At 47.5% G+C, this 21,890-nt stretch overlaps 1 protein-coding gene and 1 non-coding gene across 4 annotated transcripts; both read left to right on the top strand.

Moving 5' to 3' along the window:
• The first annotated feature begins 134 nt into the window (after positions 1-134).
• On the top strand, positions 135-20,737 carry LOC135804870 (unconventional myosin-XIX-like). Of its 3 annotated transcripts, XM_065318841.1 has the most exons (27): positions 135-398; positions 2,015-2,143; positions 2,659-2,860; positions 3,528-3,616; positions 4,546-4,668; positions 5,091-5,155; positions 6,111-6,175; positions 6,494-6,563; positions 6,700-6,802; positions 7,117-7,228; positions 8,319-8,398; positions 8,808-8,868; positions 9,388-9,586; positions 9,821-9,894; positions 10,646-10,767; positions 11,321-11,431; positions 12,631-12,819; positions 13,193-13,312; positions 14,259-14,339; positions 14,734-14,841; positions 15,341-15,411; positions 16,546-17,251; positions 17,836-17,953; positions 18,822-19,240; positions 19,675-19,752; positions 20,091-20,138; positions 20,244-20,737. In XM_065318841.1, the coding sequence occupies exons 1-26, from the start codon at positions 372-374 to the stop codon at positions 20,118-20,120; spliced, it is 3,552 nt and encodes a 1,183-aa protein (XP_065174913.1). In that variant the 5' UTR covers positions 135-371; the 3' UTR covers positions 20,121-20,138; positions 20,244-20,737. The 3 variants fall into 3 exon arrangements, with proteins under 3 accessions (XP_065174913.1, XP_065174914.1, XP_065174912.1); XM_065318842.1 differs by having other exon boundaries at positions 2,018-2,143; positions 20,091-20,737; XM_065318840.1 differs by having other exon boundaries at positions 20,091-20,737.
• Trnaw-cca (transfer RNA tryptophan (anticodon CCA)) lies at positions 18,449-18,520 on the top strand. Its single transcript has one exon. It is a non-coding gene; the product is annotated as a tRNA-Trp (tRNA).
• Positions 20,738-21,890: the final 1,153 nt, after the last annotated feature.

The following is a 21,890-nucleotide window of genomic DNA, read 5'->3' as shown; positions in this document are numbered from 1 at the left end:
CAGACTTCAAAACCAAAACATGAGTAAGACACTTACGTCATTCTTTCGAAACCATGGAGATACCCTACTTGCGGGCTTTTTGAAATCAGACGCGTCTGCACGTAGACGGACTGCCTGGCCCGGGTCTCGACTGGTTCTTTCTGACATTCTGTACTGCATGTTATGCAGTCTGTTGAAGTGTTGATGAGACCACTGCCAACAAACTAACTAAAAAGTAAAAACAGTCTCATTCTCATCCTTTTAGAGATGATAACTGACATTACTTTGAACTGATTTGTCTTTTTGTAAACGTCCACCAATATTCAATGGCAGTGAGTAACTCGTAGGTCTGACACGTAGGAAATCGTAGTAGAATTAGACCCTCAGTGGATATGGATTTCGGTTGCTCTGAACGTCAGGTGAGCCTACGAAAGTTATGCTAGGAATCTCCACGCTGGGTGTACTGAGTACTCTTCGATATTAGCTATGACGTACATTCACATACCCGTACCCCCGCACACGCACGCACACACGCACACACACACACACACACACCACACGCACACACGCACACACATACACACACACGCACACACACACACACACACACACACACACACACACACACACACACACACACACACACACTTGCTCACTGCCAGAAACTGGTGACAGGTTATGTGGGTCTTCCAGGAAGAGGTGAGAGAGAGAGAGAGAGAGAGAGAGAGAGAGAGAGAGAGAGAGAGAGAGAGAGAGAGAGAGAGAGAGAGAGAGAGAGAGAGAGAGAGAGAGAGAGAGAGAGAGAGAGAGATTCACAGGGTATCTTGGAAAGATGACTCAATTGGCTATTGCCCATCGGCCGATACCCCCTGAAGCCTCCAAACTCAACTTTCTTATGCTGAACCCTACATGTTTATCCCCATGCGATCGAACATAACACGACAATATTAATCCAAGAATTGGGTGCTACGGCTGTGACTGCTCAAATCAAGATTGTGTTTCATGTTTGGAAATGATGGACAGTGGTCAGCCGCAAAGGCATTTGTCTGCATTACAGTACTGTTGGGCGCCGAAGAACGGGGGGGGGGGGGGGGGGGGGTCATGGTTCTAGCCTAGCCCGTTCTTATTTTTAGGCAACACAGCAGTTTCGTTCTTATTCGATGGTGCAGTCTTACATGTACATTTATGCAGAGTTATACCGGTACGTCTGAGTGTACATTATGGCGTATATTACGGCTTCCGTTCTTATCTGCAAAAATCCAGCCTACACCGGTCTTAAAAATTGGTGAAATTCTAGCCTGACCGTTCTTCGGCAGTCCGTTCTTCGGCAGTCCGTTCTTCGGCAGTCCGTTCTTCGGCAGTCCGTTCTTCGGCAGTCCGTTCTTCGGCAGTCCGTTCTTCGGCAGTCCGTTCTTCGGCAGTCCGTTCTTCGGCAGTCCGTTCTTCGGTGCCCGACAGTACTGTATCGTATCGATATCGCACTGCCAATGTAATGTGGGCCAATGGGAGCAAAGGAAAGGTGCACATCGTAATCAATGTAGTTAAACTGAAGCATTCTAGTTATTACTACTACTACTACCGTACCTTCTCTCACAGGGAACCACGGACATGTTGCTTGTTGCTAATGTGTAGCTGCTCCTGGATATAGTTATAATATGTGCTTCTTTAGACTACATGACTGTACGTACTGCTCTGAACCACTTGCTTCTCATCTCTCTCTCTCTCTCTCTCTCTCTCTCTCTCTCTCTCTCTCTCTCTCTCTCTCTCTCTCTCTCTCTCTCTCTCTCTCTCTCTCTCTCTCTCTCTCTCTCTCTCTCTCTCTCTCTCTCTCTCTCTCTCTCTCTCTCTCTCTCTCTCTCTCTCTCTCTCTCTCTCTCTCTCTCTCTCTCTCTCTCTCTCTCTCTCCCTATCTCCTCCTCCTCCTCCTCCTCCTCCTTCTCCTCCTCCTCCTTCTCCTCCTCCTCCTCCTTCTCTTCCTCCTCCTCCTCCTCCTCCTGCTCCCTCTTCCCTGTTTAATTTTTTTGTTTGCTTCCAGAAGGCGTTCACACCCATCCTGAAAGGATCTGCCCAGTCAAGACGACCACTCGGTGAACTTCCCAACGTGAAAGTAACACCCAGTGGCAATGGCAATGGCAGCCGGCAATTCGATGATGTGTTCATCAAGGTATGACTGCTGCAAAATGGAAAGAGGGACCGCACCCACCATATCCACCGTAAACTATAAAGTACAATTAATGATTTTCATCACGTGTGGAACTGGCAGATATTTATAGGACTGCTTCAATGGGAAGAGGGACCGCATCCACCCTATCCACTGCAGTACACTATAAAGTACACTTGTCATCACGTGTTTCAACTGGAATGTACTCATTCGATTTCTCATCATAGTACACACCAGATGGTCTTGGTTACTTTGCCGTGCTGCTGTAGCTGTTGTCTCCAAAGAAATTAGTACTGTGCTGGTGACGGAGTGCGTTGGGCCACACACCTCTTGCACGAAACCCGGACACGAATGATTTGGGTTGCAGCACTGACCTATCAAGCCGGTCTGGATTTCTTTGGCCACAAGTATTTGTGATTGATGTCACGTTGGAAACACAAAAGTATACCCGCACTCCTCTTTCCTATGCATGCTACATGTACCTGTGTTCCGTTTCCCCCTGAATTGCTCGCGTGCAGCGATCGGTGTCATCACCGACTACGCCCACTGTGGAGAAGTCACGCAGCCGGCGCTCCCGTCGGCGCAGCACTCGCACCCAGTCGCTGCCCGACCCGGTGATTGCCAAGTGGGACTTGACATGGCTGGTTCCTCTCTCACCTGACAGCATGCTGCAGACGCTGGAAGGCCGCTACGCTGCAGGCTGCTACTACACGTTTGCAGGTATAACTCAACAATTTCCTCTCGCCTAACTGCTACTTTATCGCAATTCACAATTATCAACATTTCGATAGGTCTGTCTCCACAGGTCAAACACCTTTCTGCAGAGTACTTGTAAAGGCCATTTTTGCATGCACTGGCACGAGGGTAACATGGATGCAGCGAATGGGATTTTCGGTCTTGACCACTTGGTGGTAGGTCTGATCTACTCACCTCTCGCCGCTTTTGGAGCTGCATCTGCACCTTGATACCGAGGGTGGTTGCATTCCTGTGAATGCGGAAAACTCAGTCTGACCGAGTTTCATGCAAGCCGTAAACATGCATAAAGGCTGTTCTGTTGACTTCAGAGGTCATTAATGTACTACCTCATGTACTCGGTTTCTCCGTATTGGGGCTAGGCTACGCTGTATTTGCCATCCCCTTTCATTCCGTATTCATATACATGTATGGACTATCAGTTCTCAACGTGTGGACCTGGATATCCTGTATACTTGTGAGTCGCGACCCGCTTGACTTCCTCTGTTCTTGCCTTTACTGGGTCTTTACTGGGTACGCTAGATCTGATGTGTTCGATGAAGTTTAAATCTGTCTTCCAGCCAGATTCTCAATTCTCAATTTCTAAGTTACCATTCTCCCATGATATGTATGTTTGCTACCTGTGTCAATCTAGGTGTTGCTTTGGTGGCCATCAATCCGTTCCAGCAAATCAAGAGTCTGTACAGCACGGAGGGCATGGAAGCATACCGGGGCTTTGGCAAGGTACGTTGTACATCTTCCTGGGCATGTCATTGTAGTGGCGTAATGCTCAAGTATGCACCGCCTGTAATGATTGTGATGCTCGGATCAGCTGTAGGGTAATGCTCCAAGTATGGACCAACTATGGGGTAAAGCTTAAGTATGGACCAGCTATAGGGTAATGTTTATGTGTGGACCAGCTATAGGATTATGCCCAGGTATGGACCAGCTATAAGGTAAAGTTCACGTATGGACCAGCTATAGGGTAAAGCTAAGTGTGGACCAGCTATAGGGAAATGTTCCAATATGGACCAGCTATAGGAGTGTCACATTGCTACATTGTCAAGTAATTGCAGAGATCATCGTTTGGAATGCTTATGTTTGTATGCACTGCTAAGTACACTGACCATCTTTACAGTGCTAGTGGTTCAACTATCAGACCCACCACTTAGGGCCGGGTTCCACTGCGGCTCCGCTGCTCGTCATCCGCGGCTTGAAACGTCATCATTACCATAGTGACCGCGGCTCGAGCTGGAGCAGCGAGGCCGCAGCTCACCGCGAGCTTTCGCTACGATTCTTGATCAAAAACTGCGAGCCGCGGTCACGGCTCGACCTGTTTCCCGTACTTTGCATTGTTTTGTACGCGAGAATTTTTAAAATTGAAATTCTTATTCGTTGCGCAGGCCAGAACATGAGCATTTTTTTCAATTTCGCGCGCAGGCAGGTAAAACGTCATCAAAAACATGGAGCACGACCGCGGTACCGCGAATGGCGAGTGCCAGTGGAACTGCGCTGCTCCGCTGCATGCAGCCAAGTGCCGCGGAGTTGCAGTGGAACCCGGCCCTTAGATACACTTTCCATCAGTCATAGATCCTGAATTCGGTCACTGTTGAATCATCATGTGCATCAGTGTGTGTATGTGTACGTGTGTTTCTGGCTGCATCCTATCACAGGAGTGTAGGGAGTCACTTCCACCTCACTTGTTCAGTATTGCCGAGGAGGCTCTGGCCAACATGCACTGTGGATTGTCAGTGAATCAGTCCATCGTGATAAGCGGAGAGAGCGGGGCTGGAAAAGTGAGTAACAGCACTCCTACTGCACCGGCACATCGCAATGTTGCTCTCTTCGAGGCATGCTTTTAAGTTTCCACCTATTGTTAGCTTGAACAGTATACCTGCTTATATTCGAATCGTCTTTTCCGTCAAGCTCTACTGCAGCCACTTCATAACATGGAAAACCCTAAACGCAAGTGGTCTCTTTGCTGCAAACTTGTATCATTTCAATCCTTTTTTTGGCCAAGAGCCTTATTGGTGTCTCCTAAGCATATCCAGTGCAATGCCACACAGGTGGGCATTGTTGCTGTGCTAGTGCCCGACCCACGGCGTGCAGAGCCATTCACGCGCTGTGGAAAGAACGGAACAGCACGGTGAGATCTTTATCAGCTGGTTTGATTGACGCAACCCTGTCCTGTGTCACGTTCACTTCTCTCTTGCTGCAGACGTTCAGCGCTCGGTCGTTGATGGAGTACTTTGTCATGACCAGCGCTTGCCAGGGTGCAGTAATGTAAGTGCCATGGGTTCCTCAGCTTTCCTGCAACCGTCAGCATCTCTCTTCAATGACATGTAGTGCGTGTCAGTTGTGGTCAGCCTACATACGGTTTTGTGTGGATTTGTCCATTGTCCACTTCACATTCAGCGTGTCAGAGCATGGAGATCATCAGATGGTGTTATGAAGGTTTTACTTGCAGTTGTGAAGGTGATAGGGCAGCTCGAAAACTGTGCGTGAAGCAGGTATATCTCGAAAGTCAGGGACACTGTCAATACTAGCGCTGGCTGGTCGCTGCTTTGAAGCCATCAAGCTCTTCCTTACTAACCATCAAGCTCTACAAATATCTAATCCTTCTAATGTTTATGGTATAGGTAACCAGTCTACACTGTTGATACGTGAATTTGTCACCAGAAAAAAGTGGCGTGGGTGATTGTGGAGGGTGCATACTTAGCTTGGATGCTCTTCACTTCAGATCTTTGTTTAGCACACGAATACCAACTTTCAGCGAGTTTCAGAGCACATTGACTCACGCTTTCTGCTCTGTACAGCTGCCTGTATAAATATAGCCACTCTTTTGCCTGGTCAGCACACTGGATTCTTGTGACCTGATGATGGCAGAACTGCCGCCGCGTTGTTGAAATGTACATGAAACCCGTGTTCAGTGTCTGTAGAGCGGTGGAAAAGAGCTTGTCAGCTGGATCGCTTTCCTATGTTGTCAGAGTTATTCTGAAAGCTGCGCTACCTTGGTCACGGATGCAGATGTGTGCACGGCATGACACAGCTCCGCCTGTTTATGTGTACTCAGTTATCTGATTGTGCTGGGAATGGACACAGATGCACAACTCATTGCGAAACTAATGCTATTCCTTACTGCGTAGGGTGTAGGATTGGAGGACCACACGAAGCAGAGTGGACAGCATTTCGGTGACTACATGCCACGTTTACCTGTAACCATTTTTTTGCCCTGCAGGAGCGAGAAGGTGCGGGAAGTTGCCGACAAGATAGTCATGTCCAATCCCTTGCTGGAAGCTTTTGGTGAGAATCCCCAGCCCAATGCACTTCCACAGGCTCTTTGATGGTTGCTTATGGAAATTTCAGTCCTAGGTTTCTCCTGCATATGGTGCCCACCTGTACATATGAGCCACACTACAATGGTCCATTGAGCGGTCGGCACACACATGTGCTAGTACCACACGATCACTCTACCTCCATTGTGTAGCTGTATGAAGCTTTCAGTGAATTATTCCAATCAATATTTCACTAAGAACGTAGTACTTGTCGAAGCCAGTCTCTCTCTCTCTCTCTCTCTCTCTCTCTCTCTCTCTCTCTCTTTTCCGCCATGCCGTTCACTAGGCAATGCATGCACGTGCCGTAACTCCAACAGCAGTCGCTTTGGCAAGTACATCAAGCTACAGTACGACAGGTGAGTGATAGCCTAGTGACAACACGTTATGCTCTGGGGCCAGCTGTTGTTTGAGCAGTGCCTATTTTGTTTTTGGGCTTGTGTCGATGGGGCGACATACTGTTGTGCCTATTTTGACCATGTTTGTGCTGACTAGAAATGGACAGATTGTCAGTGCGGAGATGCAGACATACTTGATGGAGAAGACCCGCGTCACCTATCAGGCCGATGGAGAAGGCAATTATCATGTCTTCTATCAGGTAAATTTGGTGATAATCGGTTGACTAGATTACCTTTATCTGGTCACATGGGTTTGAAAACTTACTAGAGGCCCTGCTTGGGATAACATTGAAGGAGTTTAGTTGCCGTTGTAGATCCTCACGTTTTGGCTCGTTGCTCATCAAGGATCTTGGAAGCTTGTAAAACAGTCCTGTTTGAAGGAAATCCGTCTCTTTGGCCTTGGACCTCTCTCCATCTCTCTCCTTGTCTGATTCTTTCACTCTGTGTGTTCTTCTTGGATCATTCGGTGATGTTTTGTTTGTGTGCACCATGCCCGCCTGTCACCTCCACCCAGCTCGTCAACGGTGCGAGCGACGAGGAGAGGCAACTCTGGCACTTGCCAGAAGGATCCAAGTACCGGCTGCTGCCCAAAGCAAGCCATCCTGTATCTTACGGAGGCTCATCCTGTGAGTGACTGCACTGCCAGTACATGTACAGGTCTATCCTCGTTAGTACGACATGTCGGTTACCAGACAAACCTCATTAGTAGACAACTATCTAAAATCCCCTGACGCTTGAAACGCGTACATTCATGTCCGGATAGTAGATAATATTCGTTATAGGACAAGCAATTTGAAGCCCCCGGGGTTGTCTACTAACGAGGACAGACCTGTACAGTAGTAATTCATGTTCTCTTTCCGGTGTTGCACTCACAACTTCCTTGCATGTCTTTGAATGAACATGTGTATACGTATCCCGGTCGCTACACATGCACTCTGATCTGGCCACAATCTCTGCACAACCGGTGCAGTGCCAGAAACATGCAACAGCATCTTCAACAAATAGCTACTGGCCGTCACCCCCTGTGCATGCATCTTGCCTGATGTCGCTGTACATGAACTGGCAACAGGCGCGTGCGCTGGTGCCCTTCAAGGGGGGGGGGGGGGTTCGGGGGCCTCCCCCGGGAACATTTTCAAAAAATGAAGCAAAATCCTGCATTTTGAGCGAAAAAAGGGGGCGGGGGTTCCGGGCACCCAGGACCCCATACGGGGCACGCACCTGGGCAAAGTGATACCAAAAGACGCAGGTATGGCTCCATAGGATCACCTTCTATTACCGCATCAATCACATTTTTGTTTACTTCTGTGTTTACATTTGTCCATGGAAGAGGCTGGCTTCAAGAATTGCTTTGTACACATGATAACCGCAAATCAATAAGACTAGCAGAATCGACATTTGTGTATACTTTATTCATGCTATGTGAAACGGTGGAGACAATTTCTTCCCACTTTCATCGTTATATTGCACATTATCTCCAACGTTTTACATTGCATGAATAAACTATACACGAATGTCGATTCAGCTTATTGATTGCGGTTGTCAAATTATTGTCTCCTCGCCGTTTGTTTGTACACATGTGTATGCCTTTCAGTTGTAGATCTACAATGTCATGTGATTCACACAGGCCGCTTAGCTAGGCACTTGCCCTGCAGCAGCACTGACGACTGCAACCATGTGTCCACTTTTTTCTTCTTCTGTTTGCTTTGCTTGTGCCAGGTACTGATGCGTGGCAAGAGACGTGTGCGGCATTGCAAAGTGTGGGAGTGAGCAAGTCGGTCATGAAGGACATTGGCGCTGTAAGGAGTACAGTCACTTTCTCATCAGTGACGTTGATGAGCAGTTTGTGATGAGAAGTAGACCTGTCCAAACTATGTTTCCTGCTTCTTTCCTTTTCTTCTTGCATTTTGGGTAGCCAGGTCATTTATAGCTTCCTAATTTTTGACCCAATTTTCACGAAGCATTAGGTTGACCCAGTTTCCATCAAGTGTTGGTTTGACCCAGTTTCCACGAAGTATTGGCTTGGCCCAGTTTTCACAAAGTATTGGTTTTTAAATCACACACAAACCTCATTGGCAAGGGAGTGCAACTTTCACTCACATACTTTAGTGTTCATGCAGGCACTCACATGAAGGTAGACAATGTACCGGTATGTTTAGCAAGACCACTCTGTCTCTGTCTGCGTGTACTTCTCTTGCTCCATCACAGCTGCTGTCGGCGCTGCTGCATCTCGGCGAACTGGACTTCACGGAAGATGTCTCAGACAGCGGTATGCTCAGTCGTAGTACATAGTACATAGTACATTGTTCACAACGTTCATGTTGTCACCTACATGTAGTTGGTACTGCATGCTGGAACATCCAATCTCAGCTCCGAGGCAGTTTTATATACAGTGGAACATATCTACAAGTAGGACGACCGCTCAAGGGACCTTCAAAACGTGATCTCTATTACCATGTTGTCTCCTTATCCAGGGTCATTTGACTGGAAATAGCAGCCCTCGGTCCTGGTTTCAGTGGTCTTCTTGGACAGGTGGTCACCTTATCCGAGTGGTCACTGCCTTGACAGGTGGTTTACTCTACATGTAGTATCAGTTCCAGCAGTCGACAGAATCACGACAATAACAACTTTTTGAACCACTAACAACTACCGCCCCATTGCAAGTGTGAGCAGCTCATCGTGCCAGACTGCTCAACACCCCCTGGCCTTCTTGGAATGTGTGTTCATTTTCACATTGGGTATGTTTGGCATTGATTGCCCTTCATCCTTCTTTCCAACCATGACATAGATGACCTGCGTCATGGTGCCGAGCTGCTAGGGCTTTCATCGGACCTGCTGCTCAAGACCATCTCCCATCGTCAGATCACAGCCGGTGCCAATGCGTCACTGCGTGCCACTGCTGCCCACTGTGAGAGCTTCAGCAAGCCTTGTGAGCCGGCGGAGTGTCGGAACAGGCGCGACGCCATTGCCAAGTTGGTCTACTCAAGGTCAGTCTCTCCTTTTCTCTCTTCGACCTATTCATCTTTTCTTTCTCAGTCCCCATCCAAAGGATAAGGTGCGCTGTTACAAATATATTGTGGTTATTTTTCTAACTAGCCATCAAAACTTTACACACATTCCCATGCAGAGCGACTTCGCAACAATATGACAATCATAATTTCTAGTGGATGATGGCATAACTAATTTGTTGTTGTTGTTGTTTTTGCTGCATCACTGCCCAGACTCTTTGACTGGCTTGTTGCGTATGTCAATGACAGTCTGTGCTCTTCGGGCCCTGATTCACACGCCTTCATAGGTAAGTTTTCTGCTGTAGTATACTCAATCTGTGTACATGTGTAGCGGGCCGCAGTCTCTCGGAGGCAAGAATACACAAGGGTCACCAGCGTGCCAACGCTACACATGTACATGTATTGTCAGCGTTACCGCAGTCATAATAATTATGTGTACAGTTTTTTTTCCAGTTTTCTGCAAGGTCTTGAGTTCTGCTTGATTTTTTCTAGGCCAGCGGAATTCTCTTCGCTTCATAATTCCGCGCCTTTCCTTTTCTTGTTCGCTAGCAACAACGTGTTTTATCTCAGCCAAGATTTAGTCTCCTTGTTAGGATCGGCTGGTTTCCAACTGTTAAGGCTGCCACATCTATTGGGTATTTTAGATATCTGTTGTGCAAACTGTGCAAGTACCCTACTAGGCTGCAGATGTTGCATGTGACATTATTGTTTCTATGCTTTAGAAAATGTACTGTAGTAGTAGTGAGAGGGAAGTTGTGTGTCTCACGTAACCGGGTTTCTACAATAGCAGACACTGTGCGCAGGCTTGGATGAGAGAATGTCAGCGAAAACAGAAGGCCTGTTGCTGCCAGGATTTGATGTGGAGAACGCTACACATGACGGTAGTACTTCGAAGTACATACAAGGGTACCGGTAGTTCAAGTTGCGATGTGCCTCTATGCCTGCTCACCTGTTCACCTGTGCACGTTCACTTGTTCAATATGACGGTTTTGATTTACTTTATTTTACTTACGATGACTGATGTTTCTCATGTTGCAGGTCTTCTCGATGTGTATGGCTTTGAAAACTTTGCTCGCAACAGCCTTGAGCAGCTGTGTATCAACTATGCCAACGAGCGACTTCACAATCTCTTTGTGCAGCGCTTCATCAAGTCACAGCAGGTAAGGCTGACTGCATACAAACGTGGCAAGGAAAAAAAATACTTCGAAGTACAGATTTTATACTCTTCACCACCATCATCAGGACTCAATGAATGTTTTCCACAAACCAGTTTTCGCTCTTACAACCGTGTGCTTGATTAGCACTGACTACATGCTCTGCAAGGTGCCACTGTGAGAATACCAGAAATGAGGGCGCAGGCAACGAAAACAAAGCGAAGAGAGATGAGGACGTAGGCGACGAAAACAGTTCCAAAGCGCAGCCAGGGATTGTATGTGTGTGTGCATACGGGTGCTATATTGGCATGCATGTACACATAACTTGCGCATTTTGAGTTTCTGGTGCAGTCATCTGGTCATTGCGATATTGTGATGGCATTATGAATGGCAATGATTGTGTTAGCCACCGGCATGTGTTGGCATTCAGTAGCTACAGTACAGTGATACATCGGATATAGTACAGTAGTGATTATCGAGCCTTGACAATCGTTCTGGCCGGTGTGTGTGTATGTGTGTGTGTGTGTGTGTAACTACGCTGTGTTAACACTTTCTCCAGACTGAGTATGGTGCTGAAGGTCTAGACTGGACTGCGGTGGACTACCAGGACAACTCTGCTTGCTTGGTGGCCATGGATGGACGCTCGGGGGTGTTTGCCGTCCTCAATGAGGTGAGCTAAGCTTGTTAAGGCTTTATGACACACTACACATCCTTCCATGTATTACAGTAGATACTGGTTATAACGTGCCCTTCTGATTTTTCACATTTTATCACTATAACCGGTATATCACTACAGGCGATTTTCAACTGCTCGCGTCATACATACACATTATACACGTGTGGGTACTCGATCGCGCTAATGTAGCGTACTGATACGTGATGGATGCTACTGCACCTTGTCCAGTCTAGAGTGAAGAACTTCTTGGCCCAAAGGCATCATCCAGGAAGCACCAGACCAGAATACCCTATGACAACACACATGTGGCTCCAAATCGAGACATCAATGCCTCACACTCGTGTGTTGCTATCACTATAGACGATAATTTTTCTGCACAAAGAGGTGTTTTGAATGGTGATTCTGTATCCTTATAGCCGATTTATCGCTATATACGATATATTGGTTATAATGATAATTTGACTGGCTTTTTCTGGTTTTGCTTTTGATATTTTCATTTTGTATCAATATAGCCGGTTTATCACTATGTCCGATGACTTTATAACCGATATCCACTGTATACCATACAGTATCGCGTGTACAGCTAACCGCTTCTGTCGGTAGCTTTTCTTTAGCACTAGTAGTGAATGGATGTGTTCTGCTCATTTGTGTCTACTTGTTGCCACCGATATCTGACCATGTTCTGAGTGTGCTGTGATATCATTCCTACCATGTAGCATATACGGCTCTCTCTCTCTCTCTCTCTCTCTCTCTCTTTCTTTCTCTCTCTCTCTCTCTCTCTCTCTCTCTCTCCCTCTCTCTCTCTTTCTTTTTCTCTCTCACTCTCTCTCTCTGTCTCTCTCTGTCTCTCTCTCTCTCTCTGTCTCTCTCTCTCTGTTTCTCTCTCTCTCTCTCTCTCTCTCTCTCTCTCTCTCTCTCTCTCTCTCTCTCTCTCTCTCTCTCTCTCTCTCTCTCTCTCTCTCTCTGTCTCTCTCTCTCTCTCTCTCTCTCTCTCTCTCTCTCTCTCTCTCTCTCTCTCTCTGTCTCTCTCTCTGTCTCTCTCTGTCTCTCTCTGTCTCTCTCTCTCTCTCTCTGTCTCTCTCTCTCTCTCTCTCTCTCTCTCTCTCTCTCTCTCTCTCTCCCTCTCCCTTTTTCGTGCTGCAACTCGCACATCGTGTCTCTTTCTCCCCCCCCCCCCCTCCCTCCCATTCCAGGAGTGTCAACTCAATCGCAACATGGACTCAGAGGCGGTTGCCGGTCGGCTGCTAACAAGCATTCAGAGCGCCAACTATGCCGTCATCACTCGCCCGCCCAGCAACCAAGTGAATGAGCCGGCGTTCCAAGTCAGCCACTATGCTGGCACTGTTGTTTATTCTACAGGAGAGCTGGTGGAGAAGAACAAGGTACATGTAACACCAAGGCTGCATACACAGAGTGCTGGTAAATACAGCATGGGGCAGATTGTATTCTAACAAAGAGGTTTGAGTACTTCTTTCATTGAGGTGCTGTTATGCGGTATTGTCTCTAGGAGTAACTTCATTAGTTTTTGACGTTGCTGTCTGGGACTGTACCATTACGTTCACCATAGCTGGTTGTATACACGCCAAATGCATTCTAGAAAAACAAACTCTAGAAACCTCTTTTGCTGCCTTTTGTGTGTACTAATAGTGAACCACATTATTGTGCTGAGCCCTCTCCGCTGGCGGAAAGGAACCTCTTTGTAGCTGATTGTATATGTATCTGTTTCCCTTCCACCTGCTTTCGTTGATGCCTCAGGACAATGTTGCGTCCGACCTGCTTGGTCTGCTCTCACACTCGTCAAAGGACTTCATCGTATCGCTTGCTGATCAGTGTGATGACACTGCAGCTGCAGCAGCTACTACGTCGGCCACCACGGTAAGTCTAGTAGCAGGAGTAATATACTCTCAAGAGAGTTCAACTCTGGATATTCTTCCTTATTATGGGTCTGGCAACGGCGGCGAAAGGTCGAAAGTCACATCATGTGGTATAGTTCACGTTGTGCGTTCCCAGCCTGTTTTCGCGATCAGATGAGTATTAATTAAAATAGCCGAATCCACTCAGCGTATGCAAATGCTAAACGTAATCAGCATGATTGTGGCAGATATACGGACTGGGCGCACCCTAGCCGACGTTGTACTTACTACGAAACGTACTTGGAACACGTGGTGTGAAATTTCGCTGCTGGAGACCCCATAGGCTGAGTTCCACACTCTTGGGAGCTCATTTACTTTTATAGAAAAGAAAAAAAGGACTAAGGAACTACAAGTTATGCTATTATGTCCACTAACACCACCAGTTACTAAACAATCAGCTCATGCGATGACATGCGTTAACATGAGCTGATTGTTTAGTAACTGGTGGCGTTAGTGGACATTATAGCGTAACTTGTAGTTCCTTGGTCCTTTTTCTTTTCGATAAATTAATCCGTGGCTCTCCATCCGAGTTCATTTACTTTTGCTAGTAGTTGTACTATAAAGCACACAGTAAAACCTGTTAAGGCAACCACTCGGATAAGGTGACCACTCGGATAAGGTGACCACTCGGATAAGGTGACCACTCGGATAAGGTGACCACTCGGATAAGGCGACCACCTGCCCCAGAAGACCACCACAACCAGGACCAAGGGATGCTATTTCAGTCAAACGACCCTGGATAAGGAGACCACCTGGCAACAGAGACCACATTAATTTTGGAAGGTCCCCCGAGCGGTTGTCTTAGACAGGTTTCACTGTAGTTGACATGCAATAGGTGTTGGCTTTCACTGGAATGTTACTCAATCCTGAGGATTATTGTTATAACGTCACCGATCTCTGTTATGTAGGTTGATTCACCTGTCCGTGCAAATGGCTCCACACCACGCCGCCAGGGTCTCAAGAGAAAGACTGTTGTTTCCAAATTCAAGGTTAGACATTTGTTTTTTTTGTTTTGTTTTTGTTTTTCTGCCTGGATGACCTAGTTAGAAAGTAGTTTGTTGAGTTTTGAGTCTCCTGTTCATGTGTGCTCTCCTCCTCCTCCTCCTCCTCCTCCTCCTCCTCCTCCTCCTCCTTCTCCTCCTCCTCCTCTCTCTCTCTCTCACATACACACACACACACACACACGCACACACACACACACACACACACACACACACACGCACACACACTTGCCGACGTGCTCCTACAAACACACCACCTCTCTCAGACACCGTTGAGTGGATTCAAAGAGCTTTGTGCCCTAAAGCCAGTGTCAAGGCGCTTTCATTCCTCAGTGGGTACCTCCACTTTCTCTCCACATTACTATGTCCTTTTTTTTGCTAGGCGTCGGTGGATTCACTAGCTCAAGTATTGGATAGCACAACTCCGCACTACATTCGCTGCATCAAGCCGAACTCGTCATCGCGACCCTGCCAGTTTGATCAGAAGCTTGTGAGTTGTGTCCAGCGTTGCCTTTACCACCATTCCTTCTATCAATTTTACACATCAGCTATGCATTATCCTACATCACACATCAGCTATGCATTATCCTACATCACACATCAGCTATGCATTATCCTACATCACACATCAGAGTATACACGTACACGTACACGTGCATGTGCATCGCACCACGCGACACGATGCAATTTTTTTTACAAATAATCGGCGCACATAACCCCTGGCTAGTGAGTGAGATGATCTGCTTTCAGGATTTCAGGGACACGGTATGTTCGAGCGCCGTAAGCTGGTACACGTGTATGTAGGTGTTTTTTTGTTGTAAAACAAGTCTTTTTTAAACAGGTAGCCGCATGATTAGAAGTCGGCAGTCAACTCATGCCCGGTGACGGTCCTATATGTATGATTGGGTGTGTTTTGTTCCCTACTCGTGATTCCCACCATTACATGTACCGTAACTAAAACTATATCTCTGATTGTACTGCCGCTACAGGTGTCAGCTCAGTTGACTGCCAGCAGTGTATTTGAGACGGTGACCATATCACACGCAGGCTTCCCGGTCCGGTGAGCATGAACACCAGTAACTTAGCATTCCCTGCTGCTGCTGCGTACGGCTAGTCTGTACTACTGTACAGGCAGAACATTTCGTCGGTCAATAATTTCGTCCAACTCCAAAGAAAGAGAGTTTGTCCGGTTGTAAATTTCGTCCATGGATCATGAGAGTGTATTGAAAAGCTGGTCAAATCGACGTTAGTCTGGCATTTAATTTAGTCCAAAAGCTCCTTGGACGAAAAAGACGAAATTAAATTCCAGACTAATATTTCTGCTTATACAGTACTATAGTTCTTGTACAAAACTAAGCAGATGAACCATGATAAGTATCCGAGGCAGGATATAGATAGTTTTTTTTTAAACTGCAAAGATTGCATTGTCTGCTGTTACTCGTATGTCACGTACAGTATTCTTGTAAGATCCGTAGTAACTATGGGGCGATGGCATTATTGCAGGCATGATGCAGGTAGATGCATCAGGGAATGGCATTATTGCAGGCATGATGCAGGTAGATGCATCAGGGAATGGCATTATTGCAGGCATGATGCAGGTACATGCATCAGGGAATGGCATTATTGCAGGCATGATGCAGGTACATGCATCAGGGAATGGCATTATTGCAGGCATGATGCAGGTACATGCATCAGGGAATGGCATTATTGCAGGCATGATGCAGGTACATGCATCAGGGAATGGCATTATTGCAGGCATGATGCAGGTACAGGCATCAGGGAATGGCATTATTGCAGGCATGATGCAGGTACAGGCATCAGGGAATGGCATTATTGCAGGCATGATGCAGGTACAGGCATCAGGGAATGGCATTATTGCAGGCATGATGCAGGTAGATGCATCAGGGAATGGCGTGCTCCACACTGTCTACATGTACTTTTGAAATATTTTTGTTTTCAAAGTCTTAAACGAAAATGAAGCGTCTCTACTCCCCATAGTGACCATGCAGGCTATACACCCTATGCTGCTGCTGCTCAATACGGCATTCCACACTTTGTTCCTCTCCGCTGCTTCGTTCACATAAAAGGCCATGTTCCCCTTGTCCCGATAGTCCAATGCCGTTCACCTGTAAATGATGCTTGTGTTCCTGTGCCCCCCTCCCCCCCCCCCCCATCTCTCTCTATCTCTCTCCAGACTCCTGTACAGTGAATTCCTTGGCCGCTATGATTGCATTCTGCGGCGCAATCGCCTCAGCCAGCACCACAAGGTCCTCAAGGTTCTGACACCGAAGGGAACACCGCTGGTCTGGCCCGAGAACAAGAGATGCCGGAGTCCACTGGAGATGATAGACTCGAATGACCTTGGCTCATCGCTGACCATTCACACATCTCTCTCAACGCGACCTGGCTGCACTATACCGACAGCCATACCCGAGCAAGCCGTCAATACTCCGCGTGGCGACTCCGTGATGAAGAGTCTGCAGTTCAACGACGGTCACGACTCCACAGATTCCGCTTCCGCTTCGTCGACCGATCGGAGAAGTTTGTCCACCAGCAGTGTTCGCTTGCATGCGCAGGCGGCGTCGGCGTCGGCGACATCACAGACTGGCTCCAGTCTCGGCACGACACCGCGTCGGCCCAGTCGCGGTACCAAGCGTCGCCTGGAGTCGCAGGAACGCTACGCGCCGGAAGACAGGTCGGTGCTGATGACGGGCGAGAAGGTGCGCACCGCGGCGCTGCTTGCCGCTGCCCTGCTTGGGCACGGCGACCTTAGGGTGCCCACGTGGGACGAGTGCGCCAAGGAGAACTCACCAGTGCTGGCAGAGAAAGTGACGAGGAACTCCGACCTGCAGCAAGTAGCGTGCATGGGACATACCAAGATATTCCTCAAGGAGTCACAGGTTGGTGCCAGCACTCTCTCTCTCTCTCTCTCTCTCTCTCTCTCTCTCTCTCTCTCTCTCTCTCTCTCTCTACATACTGTACTGATACTATAAGCAGAACAGAATATGTTTGCTGTGCCTGTTACTGCTTGTACAGTAGCTGCACTGGACGAGTAGCCTACGGATCACACCGCTAAAGACTTGAAATGCTAATTCTCTATGTTTCTCAAAGTGCGAAGATTCCACTGTAGCCATCCACTAGACCCTTACATCTTGACAAAAAAAAGCTCGATATACACTCACGGTTGAAGTTTGATTTCACGATGGTTAATATTTGCGTTCTGCTCTTCTCGCAAAATTGGCAAACATTAATACGTCGCAAACATCAGGCAGTTTACAGTATTAAACTTCACAGTCCAGCCTCACGGTCTCCATTGGCCTGATACATATACTTGCCTGGTTCAAGCAGTAACTCATGCTCAATTGTACGCCGAGACTTTTTAGGCATTAGAGGTTGAGTGTAAAGTGATTTTACTTACCGTATGTTCTGGGAAATACGGTGTTAAAATTGACTGTGTTGTCTGCCGCGGTGTGCGATGCCGCAGGTACTGCAGCTGGAGCGCCTGCGTGAATCTGTTCTGTGCCATAGTGCGCACCGTCTCCAGGTCTGGTGGCGCCGTGTCCTGCACCGCAGACACTTAGCCGCTGCCATTCTACAAGCAAGTAAGTTACTAGTGCATTGCCTGTGGTATCGCTGCCGCCGCCTGCACGCACTCTATCTGCTGGATGGGATGACGGTTGGAGAGAAAAACTCGGCTGGCTTCTTACTCAGGAGTTTGGATGAATAGTAGTATTATACCATACGCACACACATGTGGTATGAACTGGAACTGAGCTCTCTTGATATTTGACTACCAAACCAAAATCGTCTATCTTGATGTCATCAAGAGTTTAATATTCAAAACCTGCCAAGTATGAAAAGTATGAATACCGCAGACATCGCCGCCCAACATGACAACTTGTTAGAGGTTTGAAAGTGTGTGTTTACAACTTTCCAGAATTGATTTTCAAGCTCGGATCATCAGTGGAAATATGGGACTGAAGTGATCAAGTGAATAAACCAAGGTTAAAAATCCAATAAAGTGTGACAAATGTTCACGTAGATTACTTGATCAAGAGTTACTTCTTGTTGACCAGTTGTGCCACTAGATGTCAGCTGACTCCGTGGCGCAACGGTAGCGCGTCTGACTCCAGATCAGAAGGTTGCGTGTTCGAATCACGTCGGGGTCAGATTCACTTTTTTTCTTCTTTTTTATCCGAACTACGCTCTGCTTTTCACACTTTGTTTCGCGTAGGCCGGTCGGTATAGGGGAAACATGTCGTAAGACGGAAAGTTGACTCGGGTTCAACTTGTCGCGGACTCACACGCGACTCTCACTGCACGCGAAATGAAGTGCGAGACTCGTTTTTCTGTAGCAGCCATTGCAGCAATGACTACAAACTCTACCCAACGCACATGGACATGCTTTGAGTGTGGGGTTTCGGATGGAGAGGAACGCTGTGTTTTTTCTGTTCGTATCTTTGTGTTCAGCATGGCGGATGAGACAAGCACGTCATCGCTTCGTTCACATCAGAGAGGCGGCCGTGCTCCTACAGTGTACCTGGAGGGCGTGCCCCACGTACGAACGCAAGTTCTTGCAGAAGGTGATCACCCCTGTCAAAGAAGTTGAATCTGCAACAGGTGCACAGCAGTGTCAGCTTGCACTCGCTATCCCACCAACTATCCCGGTTGCACCGACTGTCCCTGTAGCGCTGACAGATGGCTCTAATAGCAGCGCATCAACGGCCATGGATACTGTTTCCTGTGACGGAGCAGGGCCATGCCGATCTTCCCATGCAGTCGTGTCCAGGAAGAAGCCTGTCACGTTTTCAGCCAGCGCACTGAGCAGTCGCACCGCTCGACAGGTGGACACAAGACGACGCATGGCAACCGTCCGCTATCTTCCCAAGGTACCTAGGCATTGGTCTATCCGTATCCGTTATCCATATCCCTTATCCATATCCGTTATCCGTATCCGTTATCCGTATCCGGTATCCAGATTCGTTATCCAGATTCGCTATCCATATCCGTTATCCATATTCGTTATCCGTATCCGGCCTGCCTGTCGTACGCATTGCCCTTGGCACTCGCGTGTGTGCGCGTATTAGTACACACGTGCATCGCAGTTTGTGGATGTCCCTTGCTCTGGACAAGAAGTCTGTTCTCTTTGGGGTTTTTGAAAGATAAGCAACAAACCAGGGAGTCGCAACATGGTACGACTCCCTGCAACAAACTCTACCCCGTGTGTTTGCGTTTGTTGACACAACAGGCCCGGCTTCATGCACAAGATGCCAATTCATTTGTGGCCCCGGTTGCTGCTTGCTATCCATGTCATTTTCTGCAGTGTCGACTTCACCTGTTCTGCTTTGAAAGTGCTCTGGCGTGTTCCTCCGTTGTGCCACTTGATCTCCAAGAACCGGTGGTAAGAGACACTGTGTCTTTTCTTTGTGATAATAAAGTATGCTTGTGGACGTTGAAATATAGACCATAATTTAGTTATGGCTAGCGGTATGCCAGTCCTCTATGTTGAAGCTGTTGTCTCAGTCATCTCTATTTCTCCCCCACTCTCCCCTTGTGTGCACGCATGCACGCACGTACAGGCAGTGATTCCTAGCATTGTCCACTACTTGCTCATGTCCAAAGCTATTACCAACCTGTGTATGTGTATGTGTATATGTGTGTGTGTGTGTATGGTGTGTGTGTGTGTGTGTGTGTGTGTGTGTGTGTGTGTTGTGTGTGTGTGTGTTTTGTCATGTACAGGGTCTAAATGTTCTCTTAGCACCAGTGTAGTCAGCATATCGGCAATGTGTGAGTACAGCAATCAGCAATGTGTGTGTGTGAATACAGCAATCAGCAATGTGTGTGTGTGTGTGTGAGTACAGCAATCAGCAATGTGTGTGTGTGTGAGTACAGTGCTGATGTCAGTGCTACTCATACAGTTTGTAGCCACGTGCTACTCAGAGCTACCCAGGACATGACAGGAAACCACCAGGTTTTCGTTTCCAGCCACATGCAAGCATGCATGTGCACCACATGCTCTCGCGGTGCAGACGTGTGTTTTCGAGGATACCAGGCGGCCCTGATCCTGCAGGCGGGATGAAGAAGGTTTGTGTAGTTGTTGCCGCTTGGGTTTGACACAGCACGGTGATCTGCGGTGATCTCCGGGCTAGCAACGCCACCACAATGAACAGTTAACTGCACACAACAGTGTAGTGGGTCAGCAGTGACATAACAATGAACAATTCGTTACGTTGCCTATCTCACATGACCTGTGTAGTGGCAAACATCGTGCATAGGATTATTGATGCGTGTTTTTTTCACATATTCAAAATGACAAATTTACGAGCCATCTGGACATTGTGCGTCGCTTCGTACCAACTATAGTGCTTTGCTCAATTTCCTTGCCCGACCATGCAGCACAAATTGAACCTTGACATCTGCTACCGCATTTCACCGTCTTGTGTCCATTTTCAGAAGCTTGATACTGGTGTTGTAGAACGTGTTCATGTCGTCGATGTTACTCATGAAACTAGCCAATAGCCATTACACTTTAGCTTAGCAGTTTTACAAAGACGCTAACTGTGTTACTCACTAACATTGCAGGGGCCGACTCGCACTCTGTCGACTGTCGATTGCCCTTCGCCTCCCAAATTTTCTTTACCCCTAGGATATCAATCAACTTCGAACAATCGTGTACATACTATACTGTCGTTGCATTTCGAATATTAACCTTTGTGTATCACCATGACTGTGTATCACCAGGTACTACTGGTGCTTCTATCTTCATGTAATAGAATACTCTTTTAACTTCAAGTTTGTATCTCTGTCTGAGGTCTTGGCTGCTCGCTCAGGCGTTAGAGGCCGCCTGTGATCACTTCTGACCGTAGAGGCCGGTGTTACAGACCTCCTGGTTCAATGAGCTCGACATAGTGAGGTTGGTGCTCACCTCCCCTCCTCCCCCCCCCCCCTCTCTCTCTCTCTCGAACATTTGGGGGGGGGGGGGGGTTCGAATTATCACTCTTTGACTTTTTGAGGAGCTTCATTTTTGTGAAGAGGTGGCCTCTTCAGAAAACGAAAGTCTCCTCAAAACTCCACGACCCCATCCAATGGGATCGGTGGATTAGTTTAGAAGAGCTTGGAATATTCCGCGTGGAACTGCCTTTTGTATGCATTTCCCGTAGTACCTACGACAAGGCAAGCTTGGAACAGTCTCGTTGAAATGGTGAGGCTGACAGCAACCGTTCTATTGGGATACTTCAACTCATCTCTTCTACGATGTTTCTCAAAAAGGTGATGAAGTATTCTAATAGCATTCGAATTGTCCTCGAGTATGTGGTCCTGGAGGCGTGTAGTTTATGTGTAGTTTTATGGGGAAATTGGGGTATTTCCCCTATCCAGATTGCAACACAGTACATGTACACGACTCGTACAAGTCACATGTTTGTACTCAGGCGCCTGCACATACCAAACACACATGCATGTACACACACACACACACACACACACACACACACACACACACACACACACACACACACACCTTTTGACACCCATCGCCAG

The sequence above is a fragment of the Sycon ciliatum genome, chromosome 1 (genome assembly GCF_964019385.1).
Source record: "Sycon ciliatum chromosome 1, ocSycCili1.1, whole genome shotgun sequence".
In the NCBI taxonomy this organism is placed as follows: Eukaryota; Metazoa; Porifera; class Calcarea; order Leucosolenida; family Sycettidae; genus Sycon; species Sycon ciliatum.
The sequence above is the reverse complement of the archived record's forward strand: the minus strand, read 5'-3'. Positions and strand labels throughout refer to the sequence as shown.

What these genes read in the sequence shown, in the direction of transcription:
- LOC135804870 (XM_065318841.1), top strand. Translation starts at nt 372, where the DNA reads ATGGATTTCGGTTGCTCTGAACGTCAG. An exon ending in ATCTTACGGAGGCTCATCCT is followed by an intron (nt 7,229 to 8,318) that starts GTGAGTGACTGC and finishes TGCTTGTGCCAG; the next exon opens with GTACTGATGCGTGGCAAGAG. An exon ending in TATTCCTCAAGGAGTCACAG is followed by an intron (nt 17,252 to 17,835) that starts GTTGGTGCCAGC and finishes GCGATGCCGCAG; the next exon opens with GTACTGCAGCTGGAGCGCCT.